The sequence below is a fragment of the Pelobates fuscus genome, chromosome 3 (assembly GCF_036172605.1).
Source record: "Pelobates fuscus isolate aPelFus1 chromosome 3, aPelFus1.pri, whole genome shotgun sequence".
Classification (NCBI taxonomy): Eukaryota; Metazoa; Chordata; class Amphibia; order Anura; family Pelobatidae; genus Pelobates; species Pelobates fuscus.
The window spans coordinates 336,378,726-336,398,424 of NC_086319.1; the positions used below are offsets into that span (position 1 = coordinate 336,378,726).

Here is a 19,699-nt window from a genome sequence, read left to right on the forward strand (position 1 = left end):
GTGTCAGGGTACCTGTAGTCTCTACCCCTGAGACGGGTAGAGACTTAGACGTTTTTCCATCCAGACGGCATGATTCTCCCGTTCCTCGCGGTCCCCTCGCGCATGTAAACGCCGGCCGCGAGAGAACTATGCCTTTTTGTAACGTGACGCTCAATAGTCGACGTCATGACGCTATTCTAGCCCGACCTGTCAGTCAAATCCCGGACACGAATCAGGTCTCGGCGGAGGCGTGATTAGTCTCTAGAACCAGGGTATTTAAGGGAGCTCTCAGCATTTGCTCATTGCCCTGTCGTGGTTCTAGCCAGCCTAGTCACACAGTGCTCTTGTATTCTCTTGTCTTTTGGTTCTGACCCGGCTTTGTTATTTCTTACATGTCTTCTCTGTTATCCTTGACCCGGCTTGTCTCTCGCTTACCTGTCTTCTCGTTCCCTCGACCTCGGCTTGTCCCTGACCATTCTATACGTAGTATTACGTTAAGTCCGGCCATTCTAAGGTCCGGTATACGTATCTGCTACTCTTTGTACTCTGCGTGTTGGATCCCTGTCCCGATCCTGACATTACAACAGGGCCAATGGATCCTGCAGGTACAAACTGTCAGCTTGGTTCTCCTGATCCTAGGTTTGACGCCATGGATCATAGAATGGATCAGATGGCACTAGCACTACAGGCGTTACTATCACGTCCTAATAATCCACCTGAGGAGATGCATAATACTTCTATTCCTCCTGTGAGTTCAGGGCTAGAGGTAGCCACTGTAGGTGCTTCTTCCCGAGTTACCCCACCTGTACGTTATGCTGGTTCTCCTGAAAGGTGTCGTGGCTTTTTGAACCAGATCAGTATCCATTTCGAGCTACAACCCCGTTCCTACCCTACTGATAGGGCAAAGGTGGGATTTATTATCACCTTACTCATTGAGAAGGCTCTGAGATGGGCTAATCCGTTGTGGGAGAATGATAATCCATTAGTCTATAACTATAATGCCTTTGTAGCTGCTTTTAGAAGAACTTTTGACCCCCCTGGCAGAAAGGTCAATGCAGCTAGATTACTGTTGCGCCTTAGACAAGAGAACCGAACACTTGTGGATTACGCACTAGAGTTCAGGTCTTTGGCGGCAGAGGTTAAGTGGAATGAACAGGCTTATATAGACGTATTTTTAAACGGATTATCCGATATAATACTTGACGAGGTAGCGACGAGAGAGCTTCCCGAGAATTTGGAGGACTTAATTTCCTTTATCTCTCGCATTGACGAACGTCTAAGAGAGAGGCAGAACACTCGAGATAGAACCGGTAGACCTTCCTTTAGACTAGCTCCTTCATTTCAAAGTCCTGAAACCAAAACTCCACAGTTTCCAGAACCTATGCAGATAGGTCTTACTCGCCTCTCAGAAGAGGAGAGACAGTACAGGAGAAGGGAGGGACTGTGTATGTATTGTGGAGTCAGAGGTCACTTACGTTTGAATTGTCCCAATCGCCCGGGAAACGCTCGCACCTAAGTTTCTCTAGAGGACAGGCCTTGGGTGTTTCTATTTTGTCCTCTACTCATAACTACAAAGAACACAGGCTTCTATTACCCGTCTCTTTAACTTGGGAGAAGGGAACTTTAGAGACTGTGGCATTGATAGACTCCGGAGCTGCTGAGAGCTTTATCGACCAAGTTTTTCTCACCAAACACGCTATCCCATCCCAGTTAAGGAAGACACCTTTGGCTGTTGAGGCCATAGATGGTAGACCTTTAGTTGAGCCTGTGATTTTCCGGGAGACCACAACTCTTAACTTAACTACTGGTATTCTACACAAGGAGGAGATATCTCTACTACTCATTTCATCTCCTTCTGTTCCCATAGTCCTGGGATACTCCTGGCTGAAGAGACATAACCCCATTATAGATTGGAAATCAGGGGAAATAGTCTCGTGGGGTCAGGATTGTCAAGAGAGATGTTTAAAGAGAGTGTCACCCCTTTGTATTGTTAACACACTTAATAACTCTACCGACTCTACTAAAGTACAGATACCGTCCTTGTATCTAGATTTAAAGGCGGTATTTGACAAAGGAAAGGCTGATACCTTACCACCACACAGGCCTTTTGATTGCAAAATTAATTTACTTCCTGGTACTATGCCTCCCAGGGGCCATGTATACCCTTTGTCTACGAATGAGAACTTAGTCTTAGAGGAGTATATTCGTGAAAACCTAGACAAAGGGTTCATTAGGAGATCCTCCTCCCCTGCTGGGGCTGGATTTTTTTTTGTTAAAAAGAAGGATGGTTCTTTAAGACCTTGCATTGACTACCGAGGTTTGAACAAGATAACCATTAGAAATGCCTATCCGATCCCCTTGATCACCAAGCTTTTTGATCGATTAAAGGGTTCCAAGATTTTCACTAAGTTAGACCTCAGAGGTGCTTATAACTTGGTGAGAATTCAGCAGGGACACGAGTGGAAGACTGCGTTCAATACTCGTTATGGGCACTATGAGTATACTGTAATGCCTTTTGGTCTCTGTAATGCCCCGGCGGTATTTCAGGATCTTATTAATGAAGTTCTTAGGGAGTTTCAGCAGGACTGTGTTATTGTATACCTCGATGATATACTTATACATTCCAGGGATATTGAGACTCACCACGGACAGGTCAGAAGGGTTTTGCACAAACTTCTTCAACATGGCTTGTACTGCAAATTAGAGAAATGTAGCTTTGACCAATCCCAGACTACCTTTCTTGGTTACGGGATTTCTGGAGAGGGGTTTGAAATGGATCCGGAGAAACTCCAATCCATTTTAGATTGGCCTTTACCTAAGGGTCTCAAGGCCATTCAGAGATTTATTGGTTTCTCTAATTATTACAGACGTTTCATTAAGGGTTACTCCTCTATTATTGCTCCTATCACCAATATGACCAGACAAGGGGCTGACACTAAGAATTGGTCTACTGAAGCACTTCTGGCTTTTAAGACTCTCAAGGAGCTGTTTGCTTCCGCACCAATTTTAGTTCACCCTGATACTACTCTACCTTTCCTACTCGAAGTTGACGCTTCTGAGACGGGTATAGGTGCCATCCTGTCCCAAAGGTTGGGTGTGGATAAACCATTACATCCATGTGGGTATTTTTCCAAAAAATTATCGGGTACTGAGAGCAGGTATGACATTGGTGACAGGGAACTCCTAGCGGTTAGCATGGCTTTAAAGAAGTGGAGACATCTATTGGAGGGGACTTTGCATCCTGTTACCATTTTGACGGATCATAAAAACTTATCCTATATTGGGGAGGCTAAACGATTATCATCGAGACAGGCCCGTTGGTCTATATTCCTCACTCACTTCAATTACATACTCACATATAGGCCTGGTTCTAAGAATTCTAAAGCTGATGCCTTGTCTCGCCAACATGAACCTTCTGCCATATCTGAGCCGGTTTTATCCTCTATAGTACCTAAGTGTAATATCATCGCTAACACAACTCTCAAAATCCACTCTCCGCTTCTGGATCAGATCAGGAGCTTGCAGCATCTGGCACCTAGACTGACTCCTGCGTCTAGACACTTTGTTCCTCCTGAACTCCAACTGGAGCTCTTACAGTGTCTTCACGAGAGTAAGGTGGCTGGTCATCCGGGCGTTCGCAAAACATATTCCTTCATCTCTAAGGATTTCTGGTGGCCTTCTTTACATATAAAGGATTTTATCGGAGCCTGTGAGGTCTGTACTAAGACTAAACTACCTCATTCGCTTCCTTGTGGTCTCTTACATCCCCTGGAAGTTCCAGAAAAACCTTGGTCCTGTTTGGCGATGGATTTTATTGTGGATTTGCCTGTTTCGAAAAAGCACACTGTTATTCTCACAGTGGTGGATAGGTTTACCAAGATGGCTCATTTCGTGCCTTTACCTAAACTTCCGACTTCACCTGAATTAGCGGAGATTTTTGCTAAAGAGATCTTTCGCTTACATGGGATACCTTCCGAGATTACTTCTGATAGAGGTTCCCAGTTTGTTTCACGTTTCTGGAGATCATTCTGTTCTCAACTAGGCATTAAATTGAATTTTTCTTCTGCTTATCACCCTCAGTCTAACGGAGCCGCTGAACGTACCAATCAAAAGATTGAACAATATCTGCGTTGTTTTGTTTCTGAACACCAGGGCGATTGGGTCGGTCTGATTCCTTGGGCAGAGTTCGCACACAATAATCTTGTTTGCGATTCAACTCGCTCTAGCCCCTTTTTCATGAATTATGGTTTTCATCCTTCCATTCTTCCGTCGGTTCCTTCTTCCCAGGGGGTACCGTCGGTTGATAATCATGTTGCCAATCTGAAGAAGTTGTGGGATCAGACTCGACAAATTCTCCTACATAATTCTATACTGTATAAGAAACACGCTGACAAACGCAGAAGGCCGGCTCCTAGTTTTGTCCCTGGTGATAGGGTATGGTTGAGTACTAGAAACATTCGTTTGAAAGTACCGTCTATGAAATTCGCTCCTCGCTACATTGGACCCTATAGGATCCTGAATCGAATTAATCCTGTTGCGTATCGCCTAGCGCTCCCCTCTGCCTTACGTATTCCTAATTCCTTTCATGTTTCCTTGCTAAAACCCCTGATCTGTAACAGATTCTTCTCCAAGGTCTCCTCTCCTCACTCTGTTCAGGTTGAGGGTCAGGAGGAGTACGAAATCAACTCCATCATCGATTCTCGAATCTCCCGGGGGAAAATTCAATACCTGGTTGACTGGAAGGGATATGGTCCAGAAGAGAGGACCTGGGTACCACAGGAGGATGTCCATGCTCCTCGTCTTCGCAGGGCTTTTCATTCCCGCTTTCCATCTCGTCCCGGTTCCTTCCGCCCGGTGGGCGTTTCTGAGAGGGGGGGTACTGTCAGGGTACCTGTAGTCTCTACCCCTGAGACGGGTAGAGACTTAGACGTTTTTCCATCCAGACGGCATGATTCTCCCGTTCCTCGCGGTCCCCTCGCGCATGTAAACGCCGGCCGCGAGAGAACTATGCCTTTTTGTAACGTGACGCTCAATAGTCGACGTCATGACGCTATTCTAGCCCGACCTGTCAGTCAAATCCCGGACACGAATCAGGTCTCGGCGGAGGCGTGATTAGTCTCTAGAACCAGGGTATTTAAGGGAGCTCTCAGCATTTGCTCATTGCCCTGTCGTGGTTCTAGCCAGCCTAGTCACACAGTGCTCTTGTATTCTCTTGTCTTTTGGTTCTGACCCGGCTTTGTTATTTCTTACCTGTCTTCTCTGTTATCCTTGACCCGGCTTGTCTCTCGCTTACCTGTCTTCTCGTTCCCTCGACCTCGGCTTGTCCCTGACCATTCTATACGTAGTATTACGTTAAGTCCGGCCATTCTAAGGTCCGGTATACGTATCTGCTACTCTTTGTACTCTGCGTGTTGGATCCCTGTCCCGATCCTGACATGCGGTCGGTGAACTAAGACTTCCACACTTTTTAAAAAACCCTAAACCGATCTTGGTGAAATTTGAATATGTTGGTCACCCATATGTGGGGATACCATGTCCTTAAAGGGGTGTTCTAAGTTTTGGGGAAAAAGTGTTCCCTTTGCCTGGAGATAATTGGGTTATCCCTTATCTTAACCAATTATCTCACAGGCGGAGAGAGGGAGTGTTTAACTGTCATGTTTGTGTACTGTGGGAGGTCCTCTTGCAGGGGGACTTCCATAAAAGCCAGTGTGGCATCAATAAAACATTATTCCTCTTTGTACCCTTCATCATGTTTCGGCTGGTGTTTGGGTAACCTATTGCTACTTTGGAGAATTTCAGTCTGAGCGCTTTGCTTACTTGGGATTAATAGACGAACGGAGAACTGAACGGAGCGCTATAATCACTCTTGCTATCTGCTGTTCGGTTGAAAACCGACAAACCCCTAGCTACCACTTCAGGGTTCGTTACATCATCCCACCCAGCATTCCCTTATTTCTCATATTACTACCGTTGAGGGCCCTCTTTATTTACAGGCCGACCTGTCCGTCTGTTTTGGCACAGCACAATCAACTTTGCACTACAACCGACTTTGCATTATTACGGTTTTTGATATACATATATATATATATATATATATACACAGAAAAGGATGTCACTCACAAAAATGGCTTAATGCCAAGAGTTTAGTGTTAGGGTGAACAAACTACATAATTCATGGTAGTATGATTAAGTTGATGTTTCAGTTCAACAGTGACCTGGCATGGGAAAGGCACCTTTGAACCAAAATGTTGCATTAGAAGCGCGCAAATAAAATTCCCTATGCTGACATGCCCTTAGCACCGTTGCTTATTATCCTGCTATAATACCATACACTATATACTATAGTAATAGGGTCAGGAGATGTCTTGTTCAATAGTACTAATAACAACTGGGCTAGACCATTAAACAGGACAACTGATGCTGAGAAACATATTAGATATAAAGGGGTAAAGAGACATACACAGAGAAAGATACAAAGATAATGAATGGAAAGTGATTTCCAGTGAGAGAGACAAAAAGGTCAAAGGAAAACCAAAAGAAAAGAGTAATAAAAAAGGTAATTTAAAAAAGTGGGTAGAGATTGGAACATATCTAGGAGAGGGATATAACTGGATCTATTTATATGTATAAAAACATATACAAAGAGTTAATAAACGGTAAGCCAGTTAATAAGCTGTAAGACAGATTCAGAGAGAGGGAGAGAGAGAAGTTAAAATGGTAGGCCACATCTTCATAGCGACTACTATGGTAATACCACCTTATTGGAGATCTGACATAGTTCCTGCTATTAAAGCGGTATTAACACTGGCCTTAGAGAACATGTGCTATGAGATGCACCTCAGATTGCCATCAAACACAACAGAATCATTAGCTTACCACTGGAACATATGGGAGGATAATGTCAAACGAAAATACTCTTTATGATTGTAGTTTATGTGCCTCTCCTTTTACTCTTGTTCTGTTAGTATACGCAACTGTTTGTACACTATTTATCGCCGGTGCATGTGGAGTGCTTTTACACCTTATTTGACACTATGTAGTGTTTTTTATAAAGCATACATTATCAATTTTATAATGGATGGATATTCTGCTCCCCCCAAACCCCTGTTCACCCCGTCCCCCCGGCTTCTCTTTGTTGTTTGATTTATATGTATTCTTATTCTTTATTCCATATATTTCATTGTTTTACAAAGGTTATTATTGTTAAAAATTAAAACCTTTCAATAAAAAAACATTTGACAAGAAGTTAAAATGAAAACAGACAGAGCGACACACCCAGAAACAGAAATATATATGAAGCAATAAGACTGAGTTACACATCCTGACAATGACAGAGATGTGATGCAGCAGAGAGTGAAGGCAAGACTCGCATAGAGACAAGATGGAAAAAGACTGCGGGAGAGAAACAGAAGTAGACAGGTATAAGATGTAAAAAGAGAGTGGCAGTGAGATCCCATCAGGTAAGATGGAAAACCTACATTGAGACAGAAACATATAGAAAAATGTAATGACACTGATGTCTTCAATTAACATTATTATTAGAATTGTTCACAGTGCACAATAGACTTGTTTAAAGTGCACAATAGACTTGCTCACAGTGCACAAACACAATTGTTTGTTTTATTCATACAAAATGTATTGAATTGTAACGTCCGAAGCTCAGCAATGTGATGGATCGATACAGTCAAAATTTGGTCATGAAGACCGATTTGGCAAAACTGAACAGTGGCTCAAGGGTTAACCACATGGAGGCTGGAAGCATTTCCACATTAAATAGTTAAAAACAAACAAAAAAACAGGTCCCCTTGTGTCCATACCTGTGGGCATTGGTTGGGAGCTTCAAATTTTAAACTGGGGAGTGGATAGGTGATTTTCCACCCCTGCCTCCACAAGTGCAACAGGTGGGGTCTCTAATATTGATAAAGTGCCCTCCCTAGTCCCTACACATGGATGGCTGGGAGCTATTTAATAATCAACAGGGGATGGGCATGCTAGGAGACACATAACTAGTAATTAAGGTCTTAGTGTTGTTAGGAGTTAAGTTTGTAATGTGTGTTCGCTTAATGCTTGAAAATGACATGTGAAGAGTGCTTAGAGTAAAAAGTAATTTAAAGTGGTACTCCTCAATACACAGACTTAAAAACATACACATGTTGCCCAATGCACATGTGTTTTAACATTGGAAAGAAACAGATCAGATACATGGAATGAAATTGGGAAGGATTTTAGCTGAGCTGAATGCTGCTACTGGTAATATTGTATGATATCTGTTTTTAAATCTCAGATGGGGGATATTGCGACGCCTTGAGCATCTTGAAATAGGTAGAAAACTAGATTTTTATCTCGTACTTAGAGATACATATCCTGTCAAGTGACCTAAGCAAGATAATAAAAAATATCAGGGCACAAAGACACTGCCACTCAGTGAACAAACAAACAATTACAGTAAGAGCAAGAATGACCGAGTGAATCCCGAGACAGGCAGAAACACTAACTGCAAAGGTCAAATGGAGCAGATGACAGATACTGCTTATGACATGCAGACATAGGTGAAACTGGAGTGGGCTCTTAAGGTCTTGAAGGAAAAATAGAAATCACTCTTTTTAATAAGACCTACACCACATATTTGTTATGGAAAAAATACACAGCCAGTTTCCTAACTCTGTCTGCCTATGAATCTCTCGCTAAAAGCAAAAAGTCCATTATAGTAGACAGATTTGATTCAAAATGTTCAGGTTGGTTGGATATGGCTTGTTCCCCCACATTTGTGCCACACTTATTGTGTAAGATTAACATTGGGAGTTTGACTGGGGCTGCTGTAGGACATTCTACATTTTTGTTATTTAACAGTAAAAGTTTTCAATACTTATGAAAGCAACATATATTATTTATTTTTGTTTGGTTTTCTGTTTTGTAATTTTCTTAAAATGAATATGAAATCAATCATTAAATCAAGACTCATAAGGTTATTTACTAAACTAAGGGCAGTTGGTAAATCAAAGTGAATTCAACATGAAATTCAAATGTAAAGCCACAGTAGCCAAACCAGAACCACAGAACTAGAATTGTTCAAGTTCTGCTTAAATTTCAAATTTGCTTTGACTTCACTTTCAGTTCTGGACAATTCTTACTTTAATAAAAAAAAAAAAGCCTGATAAAATTGTTGTACTCCACTGTGTTTGGTAAAAAAAATAATAATAATTTTAATAATTCATTAAAAACAATTGTTTAAATAATTCATTAAAAACAACGCACTTCGGGCAACCTTTGTACTTCACAGGGCACACACTATCACGTTGGTGTATTATACCATGCACACTTTAAGGCACGTAACTTTTTCTCTTTTTCAATCTCTGACTCTCTAGTGAGTTTAACAGGGAGAAAGGCTTTTTCTCAATCTATGCTGTACGACCTTTTAGTTTAATAGAACACTTAGTACCTTAGGAGACAATTGTATCTTGTTACCACTATATTAAGACATAAGTATCCAGTATGTCCATGTAGATGAAAGTCTATTTCTTAAACTAAAGAGCTAAACCAGCTAGCCTCCAATAATGTTTTTTTTAAATATACATATGGAGTGTCTCAAAAATAAAACAATGATTCAATAAAGGTATTTCTACTGATATTTGTGCATCTTCTTATAGAAATATCATAGTTTTTAAGAGCTAAGTGGAGAAGATAACCATCTCCTTTTAACATCTACACCATCAATAATGGGGAGGATCCTATCTCTCGCATCCCTTCTACTAGATTTATTGGAAATTCACTCCCCTTATGTTCCTACAAATGTCTTGTAGCCCAAATCCAAAAATATATATATATAAATACTAATATCAAGAAAATAAATATTACCAGTTTCAATCTCCCAAACATAGGCTGAACCATCTTCACATCCAACAACCAAGACTTCCTCAACAAGGTGCCACTTCATAGTCTTTACAGGAAACAAGTGTTTTCTGGCATGAAAAAAACACACGCGTTCTTGCAGATTTAGAAGTGCCACTGAATTATCACTGCATATACAGTATATGCTTTGGAACAATTTGACCTGGCAGAGTAGATAAACAAAAAAAAACAATAAAAAAATACTTAACATGTGAATGCATGGGTGCACATATATACTTTAAGCACAAGTTGATTAGAATATGGTTTGTACAAATATTGATAATTTAATCTTCTGTTAGTCAACGCCATGTTCTTTGTACTTTAGCTGTATTATGACCTTTGCGAGGTATTCTATTTTAACTAGCTATCTAACTATTAGTATTTAGATATGTGTGTACTCCATCAGTTTGTTTCTATTTTAAGAGTAAATCCCACAGGAACCTTTATAGAATGTTTTCTGTGGAGAGTGGTGGACACATTTGTCAATCATTCATCTTATTTTATTGTCGAGTATGGTGTCATAGGTCTTTCTTAGTCTACTACATATCTTTAGTATGGCTCATCATGGTCTTTTCAAAATGTACCCAAGAACCAAAATTGTGTGACATATCCAGGCACTCTGGTCTAATCATTTTTGTGCGGACCACAAGAGAGTACAATCTGTGATAGTATGAATTAGTTAAAACTTCCAGCCAACCCAGTTGCCCTTTCACCTGAATGTCCATTAAAGAATGAATATGTCAGCTAATGTGAACATCTACAATATGGAAACATTTACCTTGCTCTCAGATGGTGGCAATGTAGAAATTCTATTGGCTATTGGTGAATAGAGTTTAAATGTTCTGTAAACAAACGCTGTGTTGAAAAAACAATTTTATTTATTTATATACATACAAACACATAGTTGACATATAGGTCATCATCTTGTCTGTGTATAAAGTGTAATCTTATATATAAAGGCTTTTTCCTCAAATAGAAATATCCAGTAAACACTGACATAAAGGTGCATATTGTAGATATTTTTTCCCACTGCAGGATAGAGACTTTTTTGTTGCATGCTGACTGTCTGTCAAAGTTCTATGTATTTTATTCAAAAGGTCAGACATTTTTTTAAATGTCAGCTTTACCTGACCTAGAGCTGTCTTTTTAAATCATTTTTAACCATGCCGAAACAAAAGTGCATCGATCAATAATTAAAACAGAATAACATAGCACGGAAACTTGCAATTTTCTTCACGAAATAAAGCTTAGGTATTATTGCAACTGATAAATATGATCTATTACATGTAATTTTTACTTTAAAATATATCACTTAAAATTATAGTTATATGGGGACCTCTTTGCTTACTTTGTAATCATCGGGCGGAACTAGTAGTTTCAGTATTGAACCGGACTGGAGCGTAAACTTGTGGAATATGTCTCCCGTAAACACATCTCTCCATATCACAACTGAATTCTTATCACCAGAAATAAGCCAGCATGGATCGAGCTTCTCGGATCGCCCATGTGGATAAAGCAAACTCGTCACTCTGCAATTATGGCCCTCAAATATTTTGTGTGGCATTAAACCTACAAACAAATGGAAAACAATAGATATTGCAAAATCCAACATAAATAGTATTTATTCTGAATTTCTATAGGGTTTATTCAGACAATTTTATTGTCAGTTGAACACAGCAGTAAGCACGTGGCAGATTAACTGCCTGCTGAGTTCACAGCAGTTCTACTCTAGTACATAAAACCTTTTCCCCAACTAATTCAGGTTCGTTCAATGTTCCCTTGCTTGAAGCATCTTCCAGTGCCTTCCTCAGTGAACTCTTCAGAGTTCAAAGAAAGGACCCCTGCTGAGTTCAGATGAGGAGTCAATCTGAATTGCAGTAGAATTAAAATTAGTGGGTGATCTATTTAAGAGTTTGCGCAGGTCAACTGAGTGTTTAATGAAAAATCTTTTCTATTCATCTTTATATCACATACTTTTTCTACTTAAGTACTATGTTTATCCCTTTCTACAATAGATTGTTCTAGGCATTTACTATCGTCTCTATAAAATTCTCTAAATACCCTCGGATTTCACCCTACATAGTTTAAATTATACTGTCACTGTAACTTCTCAAATCTATTTACGATTTAAGAAGTTAAAATAAATGTATGCTGTCAATATGCAAAATATATATTTTTTTAAAATGTTTTATGTTTATATTTTATACTGATGGAAATATATATTTTTCTTTTTAGTGTGCAAATTGTAAAAGCACATTAAAGTGAATACAGAGATCTTTCTAGGGATATGTTCTTAAATTGTCTTTAAAAGACAATAATTGGTTATACATTCTTTACCTTCAGGAGAGGTTAAATTTGAAAAAGGTATTATTTTTTTCCAATATATAATATTTATTAAGAATTTTCAGTAGTACATACGTACAAACAATATTATTAATACTCACTGCAGTGATTAAACTATTCCCCATATGTATGTATAATATATATTCAAAATCAACAACTGGTTAGGCAACATAAGCTGAGACTTAAACTGTATTTGGTGTGGTGTGGTGTGATCTACCATTGACATCACACTTACAACAATCCCATCGACATAAATAGACACACATAGTTTGATGTTCAAGATAAAAAAATAGAGCAAGCATAAATAAATAAAAATATACATGTCTAACATGACTTTTCTAATGCTCCAACAATGTTTCTGCTAATCTCTTCTAACAAATCTATTCCCTTGCATCTTGCAAAGAAAAGCAAATTCTAACATTACATAACAACACACAGGGCCGTCTTTAACGCGGGACAAACAGGGCAGCTGCCCCGGGCCCAGTTAATCATGGGGGGCCCAAGGCAGCTGCCCTGTGGGCCCCGCTGCCCTCAACAATTTCTTTTCTTGTCCTCTAAGCAGTCCATGCACTTAGGGCAACCCAGTGGGCTTGTATCACCAGGGGTCCGGTCAGCACTGTGGCTTTAACAGCACGATCGGGCCCCTTGCTTGTCGACAGTATGGGAGGAAGTGACAGCCACGAGTCACTTCCTCCTATAAAGAGAGGAGCTGCGCGGAAGGGAGAAGGTGGCAGCAGCGGCAGTGAGGATGGAGGGTCCTCACTCCCATCAGCCTCAGGCACCACACTGGATCCCAGGAAAAGGTAGGAAACTGGAGGGTGAGTTTCAGAGGTGTACCTAGAGCATTTGGCACCCAGGGCGAGTCCTATTTTTTCCCATCACCTCCCCACACCAACTTTAAAATGTAAAAAACAACTGCAATTTTTTTTAGGTATTTAGCACTAAGCAGTGTTTATGTTTTTGAATGTAAGTATTTTTTTGTATGAAGTATGTGTAAGTGAATGTAGGGGATGTGTTTGTATGTGGTGTTGGCATTTGAATGCAGGCATTAGAGATGTCCCGAATAGTTCCTGGCGAACATAGCTTGTTCGCATTCGTCACGGTGGGCGAACATATGGGATGTTCGGTCCGCCCCCTATTTGTCATCATTGAGTAAACTTTGACCCTGTACCTCACAGTTAGCAGACACATTCCAGCCAATCAGCAGCAGACCCTCCCTCCCAGACCCTCCTACCTCCTGGACAGCATCCATTTTAGATTCATTCGGAAGCTGCATTCTTTTTTTTTTTAATTCTTTATTTTTGAAGTGCAGTGAACATACACGTAGTGACAATGACATATGGTGCAATGCAAAACGTTGGAATAAAGACTTCGAGTTATGAAACAAAATGTCAAGAGGAACTGCACATTTTTAAAATATAAAACAATCATGCTAGGTAAACTTGTCTTGATATAAGTGAAAAACATGTCATAGGGAAATCATCAGACATGTTGAGAGTGTTCGTAAGTTTGAATACACATGCTTGAACTGAAGAGGGGTAAGGGGATTAACACCACCAGTTATAGATCAACATGTGTGAATCAGAATATCAAAACTAGAAATAAGTAGACTAAATAACCTCTTAGTGAGTGCTGTTAAATGCTAGACAACTGACTACACCTCATAACAAGGGCATTTTAGATTCTCAGCAGCAGAGATGTTTTAGCCAATTCCTCTGACATGCTTCAGAGAGTGGTCGTCTCTACTCGCATCCATGTGCCGCTTAGTAGTGCTTCCACCGCCTGCCGGGTGCACAAGAGGATCGCTCAGACTACTAGGGGCAGCAGGTTGGCGCATCAGCACCCTTTCTCCCTGAGCCCAGTCCACTGTGGAAGAAGATGCCTGGTTGCCCCCCAGCCCTCTAGCTTCAGTATAAGTAACCTGTGAGGTTCTGGGATCGGTCCTGTTCAGTCGTGGGTGGCTGGTAGGCGTGCCATCCCCCCTGGCTCTCTGTTCCGAAGGAGAGCACAATGCTGGGGCACCTCTGGAGATCTCTTCCATCCTAGGTGAGGTGAGTAGCAAAGCCCTCTGCCGTGATTCAATCCTATTCCAGAAGGCTGCACAGAGAGCATCAAAGGCTGCATGGAACTTCCCAGTGTGGGCTTGATTGCTCTGTCGGAGAGGCGGCCATCTTAGCTGTGACACGATGGCTCGTTTTGTCAAGCTGAGTGGTGGCCATTTAGCCTTGTGGGTTACTTTAGCCTTTCCCTGGTGGGGACCGGGATAACCCCCACCGGTCCAGAGGGGGGGGGGGGGAAACGGGGCTGTAGATATGAGGTGCAGACACGATGAGAGCTCCAGGCCGGGAGATCGGCCACTTCTCCCTGCCACAGAACCCCCAGAGCAGATAGGCCGCAGGACAGTGCGTAGTCATAGGCTGCTACAAACTTGATCGGGTAAGCTCCCTGGTGTTCAGGAACAGGTAACAGGTAAGTGTTCAGTGTAATTTTTCTTGTGTAATCTAATTGCAGTTGCCTGCCTGCCAGCATGTGTGTCAGGCTCACAGCGTATACTGTGCCCACTTGCCCAGTGCCACCACTCATATCTGGTGTCACAATAGCTTGCATTTAAAAAAAAAAAGCAAAAAACTTTTTGACTGTAATATAATAGCAGTCAGTATCCTTCACACGTGTGCGTTTCAGGGCCTGCCAGGGCACAGTGTCACACCAGTGCAACTCATATCTGGTGTAACAGTAGTGTACATTTAAAAAAAAAACTATAAATTTGACTGTGAAATAATAGCAGTCAGTTTCCTTCACACGTGTGCGTTTCAGGGCCTGCCAGGGCACAGTGTCACACCAGTGCAACTCATATCTGGTGTAACAGTAGTGTACATTTAAAAAAAAAAACTAGAAATTTGACTGTGAAATAATAGCAGTCAGTTTCCTTCACACGTGTGCGTTTCAGGGCCTGCCAGGGCACAGTGTCACACCAGTGCAACTCATATCTGGTGTAACAGTAGTGTACATTTAAAAACAACAACACTTTTTTGACTGTGAAATAATAGCAGTCAGTTTCCTCACGCGTGTGCGTTTCAGGGCCTGCCAGGGCACAGTGTCACACCAGTGCAACTCATATCTGGTGTAACAGTAGTGTACATTTAAAAAAAAAAACTAGAAATTTGACTGTGAAATAATAGCAGTCAGTTTCCTTCACACGTGTGCGTTTCAGGGCCTGCCAGGGCACAGTGTCACACCAGTGCAACTCATATCTGGTGTAACAGTAGTGTACATTTAAAAACAACAACACTTTTTTGACTGTGAAATAATAGCAGTCAGTTTCCTCACGCGTGTGCGTTTCAGGGCCTGCCAGGGCACAGTGTCACACCAGTGCAACTCATATCTGGTGTAACCGTAGTGTACATTAAAAAAAAAAAATAGATGGCTGTAATAGATTGAATAGCAGTTAGTTGTCTGCAAGCGTGTGTCAGGCCTACAGCATCTACTCTCATAACTTCTGCCAGTGCACAGTGCCACTCATACCTGTTGTCACAGTAGCTTGCATGCATAGTACCACTAATCGAAAAAAAAAAAAAATGACAGGCAGAGGCAGGCCACCCCACAGGGGCCGTCGTGGTCGTGGTGCTGTGATTCCCTTTGGCCCTAGAATAATGCCCAGTGTTTAGAGGCCACGTACCCTGAACTCGAAAAGTTCTGAGGACATAGTTGACTGGCTAACACAGGACACCCAATCTTCTATAGCTTCCGCTCGGAACCTTGACGCACCATCCTCCTCTAGCTTAGCTTCAAGCACCTCTCAAGTTACCACTCGCCCGCCTGCCGCCACCACCAACACTAGCACTACAGCCGCTTCACTTGATCTGTCAGAGGAGTTATTTACACATCAGTTGGAAGAAATGAGTGATGCGCAACCATTATTGCCAGAGGATGTAGATAACAGGGATATGTCTCAGTCAGACAGCATTACACACATGGACGTACGGTGTGATGATGATGATGTTGTACCCGCTGCTGCTTCCTTTGCTGAGTTGTCAGATACAAGTGAAGCGGTTGATGATGACGATGCGTCCGTGGATGTCACGTGGGTGCCCGCTAGAAGAGAAGAAGAACAGGGGGAAAGTTCAGATGGGGAGACAGAGAGGAGGAGGAGACGAGTTGGAAGCAGGGGGAGGTTGTCGCAAGGAGCTAGTGGCACAGTCAGACAGCATGCATCGGCACCCGGGGTCAGCCAGACAGCACACGAATCAATGCATGCTGTTGCCACCACCAGAATGCTGTCATTGCAGAGAAGAGCAGTGTGGCATTTTTTTTGTGTGTCTGCCTCTGACAACAGCGATGCCATTTGCAACCTGTGCCAAAAGAAACTGAGTCGTGGGAAGTCCAACACCCACCTAGGTACAACTGCTTTGCGAAGGCACATGATCGCACATCACAAACACCTATGGGATCAACACATACAAGAGTACAAGCAGCACACAAACTCAAAGCCGCCATCCTCCTCCTGGTCCAGTATCTTCAGCCACGTCAACCACTGCTGTCCTCCTTGCCCCCTCTCAACCATCCGCCACTCCGTCTCTCGCCTTGAGCAGTTCCTGCTCATCTGCCCACAGTCAGGTGTCTGTCAAGTACATGTTTGAGCGTAAGAAGCCAATGTCACAAAGTCACCCCCTTGCCCGGCATCTGACAGCTGGCTTGTCTGAACTCTTAGCCCGCCAGCTTTTACCCACGTTACTGGATGCTCGTGCGCAATGCCTGTAGGCTCATGCATCCTTTTGAGGAGGTGACAAACCTAGTCAGTCGCACCAAAGGCACCATCAGCGACATCATACCAATTGTTTTCTTCCTGGAGCGTGCCCTGCAAAGAGTGCTGGATCAGGCCTTAAATGAGCGTGAAGAGGAAGAGGAAGAGTTGTGGTCACCATCACCACCATCACCACCAGAAACAGCCTTATCAGCATCGCTTGCTGGACCTGCGGCAACGCTGGAAGAGGATTGTGAGGAAGAAGAGTCAGAGGAGGAATGTGGCTTTGAGGAGGAGGAGGAAGACCAACCACAACAGGCATCCCAGGGTGCTCGTTGTCACCTATCTGGTATCCGTGGTGTTGTACGTGGCTGGCAGGAAAAATATACCTTCAGTGAGATCACTGAGGACGAGGAACGGGACATGAGTACCTCGGCATCCAACCTTGTGCAAATGGGGTCTTTCATGCTGTCGTGCCTGTTGAGGGACCCTCATATAAAAAGGCTGAAGGAGAACGACCTGTACTGGGTGTCCACGCTACTAGACCCCCGGTATAAGCAGAAAGTGCCTGAAATGTTACCGAATTACGGCAAGTCGGAAATGGTGCAGCAGTTCCAAAATCAATTAAAAAGTATGATTTACACAGCGTATAAGGGTGATGTCACAGCACAACGGGAATCTAACAGGGGAAGAGGTGAAAGTAATCCTCCTCCTCCCACGACCACGCCGGCAAGGACAGGACGCTTTACAGACGTGTTGTTGATGGAGGACATGCAGAGCTTTTTAAGTCCTACGCATCGCCACAGCCCTTCAGGGTCCACCCTCAGAGAATGACTCGACCGACAGGTAGCATACTACCTCACCTTAACTGCAGATATCGACACTCTGAGGAGCGATGAACCCCTTGATTACTGGGTGTGCAGGCTTGACCTGTGGCCTGAGCTATCCCAATTTACGATAAAACTTCTGGCCTGCCCCGCTTCAAGTGTCCTGTCAGAAAGGACCTTCAGTGCAGCAGGAGGTATTGTCACTGAGAAGAGAAGTCGCCTAGGTCAAAAACGTCTAGATTACCTCACCTTTATTAAGATGAATGAGGGGTGGATCCCGAAGAGACTGACAGTGGGCGATACATTCGACTAAAAAAGGCCTGATGAGGGGGACGTAACAGGGATTAAACTGATAAGAATAGTACTACTTAACACACCACTCCTATCTGGTGGCACATTAGATTGGACGCGCAGTGCCCCAAATTTTAAATCGGAGGATCGACCAAGCATCTTTTTCCATCTCCCGGTTCCTAAAATCGATGCCATATACACGTCCTCTGATACGGGATGTAACAGGGATTAAACTGATAAGAATAGTACTACTTAACACACCACTCCTATCTGGTGGCACATTAGATTGCACCAGCAGGGCCCCAAATTTGAAGTAGGACGACCGACCAAGCATCTTTTTCCATCTCCCAGTTCCTAAAATCGATGCCATATACACGTCCCCTGGTAGGGGACGTAACAGGGATTAAACTGATAAGAATAGTACTACTTAACACACCACTCCTATCTGGTGGCACATTAGATTACACGCGCAGTGCCTCAAATTTGAAGTAGGAGGACCAACCAAGCATCTTTTTCCATCTCCCGGTTCCTAAAATCGATGCCATATACACGTCCCCTGATAGGGGACGTAACAGGGATTAAACTGATAGGAATAGTACTACTTAACACACCTTATAATAACGCAGAGAGAGGCAATGCAGAGAGAGGAGTCTGAAGAAGAGGAGTCAGAGGAGGAAGGTGGCTTTGAGGAGGTGGAAGACCAAACACAGCAGGCGTCCTAGGGGGCTTGTTGTCACCTTTCGGGGATCCTTGGTGTTGTACGTGGCTGGGTGGAGGAAGAGACCTTGAACTACATCAGTGAGGACAAGGAACGGGACATGGCTAGCTTGGTATCCAACCTTGTGCAAATGGGGAGTTTGCGGTTGTGCAAATGGAGTTTGCGGTGCGTTAAACGGGGAGTTTGGTCTGTCACTGTGAAGCGGGCGTAACCCTTACACTACCTGATCGATACAACATCATACCTGATGTTTTAAAGCACGTTATTCCAAACAATTTAGGAATGTTAGGTGATTTATGCCCTTTATGGATTAAAACCAGACTCTGCATCAACTATGTAATTTTCCATGGGAGTTTTGCCATGGATCCCCCTCCGGCATGCCACAGTCCAGGTGTTAGTCCCCTTGAACAACTTTTCCATCACAATTGTGGCCAGAAAGAGTCCCTGTGGGTTTTAAAATTTTATGTTCGCGACATCTCTAGCAGGCATGCATTTTTATGAAGTGTGGTTTTTGAATGCAGTGGTGTGATTATATATAATGGTGGGGTTTGTATGTAGTGTTGATGTTGAAATGCAGGGGTGTATGTGTGTAGTGTTGGCGAGATACTGAGATGTAAGCACATATACACATACACACATATATATATACACACTGACACACATGCAGATACATATACACACAAATACACAGACACACATGCAGACACAGTGGTGACTCTAGTGCAGTGTACGTTGGCATCAGTCAACAAATTTGCATAGAATTCACATACCTCTTAACTTCGATCTTTGTTTATCAGATATCTCCTCTATTTGCTATACTTATGTGGGATTGCCATATTTAAGGACACCAAATAAGGGAGCTATCTGCTAAACAGCACCCTAATTTTTTATCTTTAAATATGGAAATCTCAC

At 42.6% G+C, this 19,699-nt stretch overlaps 1 protein-coding gene across 1 annotated transcript in view; it reads right to left on the reverse strand.

The window, feature by feature from the left end:
* Window positions 1-19,699, reverse strand: part of WDR72 (WD repeat domain 72) — a 200,467-nt gene that overhangs the window by 107,081 nt on the left and 73,687 nt on the right. The window contains exons 12-13 of the mRNA XM_063445698.1: window positions 11,216-11,436; window positions 9,835-10,030 (exon numbers count right to left, since the gene is read on the reverse strand). Of these exons, the coding sequence (XP_063301768.1) occupies window positions 9,835-10,030; window positions 11,216-11,436 (417 nt within the window). The remainder of the gene's footprint in view (window positions 1-9,834; window positions 10,031-11,215; window positions 11,437-19,699) is intronic.